Raw genomic sequence first — 2,167 nt, forward strand, 5'->3', positions numbered from 1 at the left:
AACAAGTTGTAGACACTTCCATACCAACTAACTTCTAGTCTAGTAACACTCCTCTTTTCAATACTAAAATAGGTTTTAAGCTCGAATTTCAATCTCCTCCCGTTAATTCAAACTACGAAGAGAGTAATTCAAACTCGAGTGCATACGAAAGAACACAATCGATTGAACAATGTAGATACGCTCACATCTGCAATGAAAGAGCAGTTTTAGAATATCCAAATGATATTTAAGAATAGTATAAAATGTGATGGATAAGACCAAGGTAAGTGGTTGAGAATTGAGTATTACTTTACTTAGTAAGGATAAATGAGGGCTGTGGGGAAGTGGGGAAGCTCTAAGATTAGTACATGAAATTCAAAGCTGGGAAGCAGACCCAAGGTAAGTAATAGGTATATGTCATATGACCAAGGCCAAGGTTAAGTATTTTATTCACAATTATGCAGCCCAAGGAGACATTTCTCATGTGGAGCAGGAGAAAATTCCAATTTCCAAGCCATTCATACAAACAAGAAATCCGACAGAGTAAATCACAGAGAAATTAATAACAACAAGAAAGTGCACATGCAGAGAAGAATGTCCAAGAATTTCCAATATCTTAATTCAACAACTCAAATTAGCGTCAATACTACGTAAACTATTCAACAACTATCTCTCCCTCCATACCTTTCTGTTCACCCTTTCATGCCAGCTGCTAAACCCCAAATTCTACAAATGGCAACCATGACTACTAGCTAGCTAGGAGCTTCTTTTTTCCGTTCTTTTTCTCATAAATTTGAAGCATGTAATTCAAAGGAAACTTAAACGCAGATCCAAAGGTGGAAGGTCCATTTCTGTCCCAACAGTGTAGGTAAAAGCTGACGCCTCCTTGCAATATTCGTTTGCGTGAAATCTCAGCTTCTCTCCTTCAGATTCGTTGAAAGAGTTTATAGGGAAAAGTTGAAGGGTCTCAATCACTCTCGCCGGCTCCGAAACCTGATTTATTTCTGCAAGGAACGGAAAATAAAACCGTGAAAAAAGAATACAAGCACCATATCAGCAAAGAAATTAAATTCAGGTGCATAGTGCATACTAGAAAACCCCTAAACCGAAGTACTTCAAGAAAGAGAAATTTTAACAGCTATGATTAACGCACGTTTTGGAGACGACATGTTCTCCTGATCTCGACGAATGATATCCTTGTCATCAATAGAAACTTTACGCCGCTTTTGTCTTTCTCTGGCTTTGTGATTCTGAAACCAGTAAAAGACGTTCTTGCTCTCGATCTTGCCATAAAAGCTTAGCTGAGAGGAGATTTTCTGAATCTGATCAGTACTCGGCGTTCGGAGTCCAGACCTGAACAGGTCAGTCAGAACTTTAACCTGTTCTGCAGTTGGATTCCAACGCCCGCACTTGGTTCCACTATTACCATTACCACCATCGCGAAAACTCGATGCTTTGATGCAAAATCCTGACATGCCCTCGTCCATATTTCAGCTTCAAATGGCTAGAAACAAAACCAGTCTGTGCTTCTGCTTCAGGAACTTCCTTTTTCTGAGCTTCTGAACTCAAAACAGTGTGAACCCGTGTGCATATATAATACCCTAAAGTAGACAGTACTTTGGTTTTGTTTTTTTATTATAATTTGTTTGTGTTAGATCTTTGTTTATACATTAGTCTGCGTTGTTTTTAGAGAATTTGAGATTGAATAATTATGCGGATTTGTTCGGTTTTAATTATCTTTGCCCAGTTTTCTGTGTTGAGAAAAAGAGAGGGAAATGCGCGAAAGCTGCCAATGTTCAACATTTGTCGGCGAGCAGACATGATGAAAGTTTTCCCTAAACTATATTTTTTGGTTTTTACTTACGTTGAGTTCATATGCATTATATATTTCCACATATTTTTTTTTTTTTAGCTTTTCAAACACTGTGTTTTTATTTATAGTCGTCGAATTGGATAAGTGAAATAGAATTAACCGTCCATAATTAAGTATGAGTGTAAAAGGTTAAAAAGATGTGTAAAAATTACTTCCCTATGAATTTTAGGGTTCTTTGTGCTTTTCAGTTTTAGATGAGCAAAACCCTTCTAACCATGTTTAGATTAAAAAAAAAACACTACTTCATAGAAGAACACTTATTATATATGTGGTTTTTTGTACTTCAAGGGATTTCTAGAAAATCCTTTGCATTTT

General features: G+C 36.7%; 1 protein-coding gene across 1 annotated transcript; it reads right to left on the reverse strand.

Moving 5' to 3' along the window:
- Positions 1-461: 461 nt before the first annotated feature.
- Positions 462-1,924, reverse strand: LOC103936419 (WUSCHEL-related homeobox 7). Its single transcript, XM_009346254.2, has 2 exons — positions 1,133-1,924; positions 462-983 (listed from the first exon to the last, which is right to left on the reverse strand). The coding sequence occupies exons 1-2, from the start codon at positions 1,464-1,466 to the stop codon at positions 787-789; spliced, it is 531 nt and encodes a 176-aa protein (XP_009344529.1). The 5' UTR covers positions 1,467-1,924; the 3' UTR covers positions 462-786.
- Positions 1,925-2,167: the final 243 nt, after the last annotated feature.

Source organism: the organism of the source record quoted next, unplaced genomic scaffold (genome assembly GCF_019419815.1).
Source record: "Pyrus x bretschneideri cultivar Hongxiangsu unplaced genomic scaffold, Pyrus_bretschneideri_v1 Contig32, whole genome shotgun sequence".
Classification (NCBI taxonomy): Eukaryota; Viridiplantae; Streptophyta; class Magnoliopsida; order Rosales; family Rosaceae; genus Pyrus; species Pyrus x bretschneideri.

What these genes read in the sequence shown, in the direction of transcription:
- LOC103936419 (XM_009346254.2), bottom strand. Translation starts at nt 1,466, where the DNA reads ATGGACGAGGGCATGTCAGGATTTTGCATCAAAGCATCGAGTTTTCGC. An exon ending in GAACATGTCGTCTCCAAAAC is followed by an intron (nt 984 to 1,132) that starts GTGCGTTAATCA and finishes CGTTCCTTGCAG; the next exon opens with AAATAAATCAGGTTTCGGAG.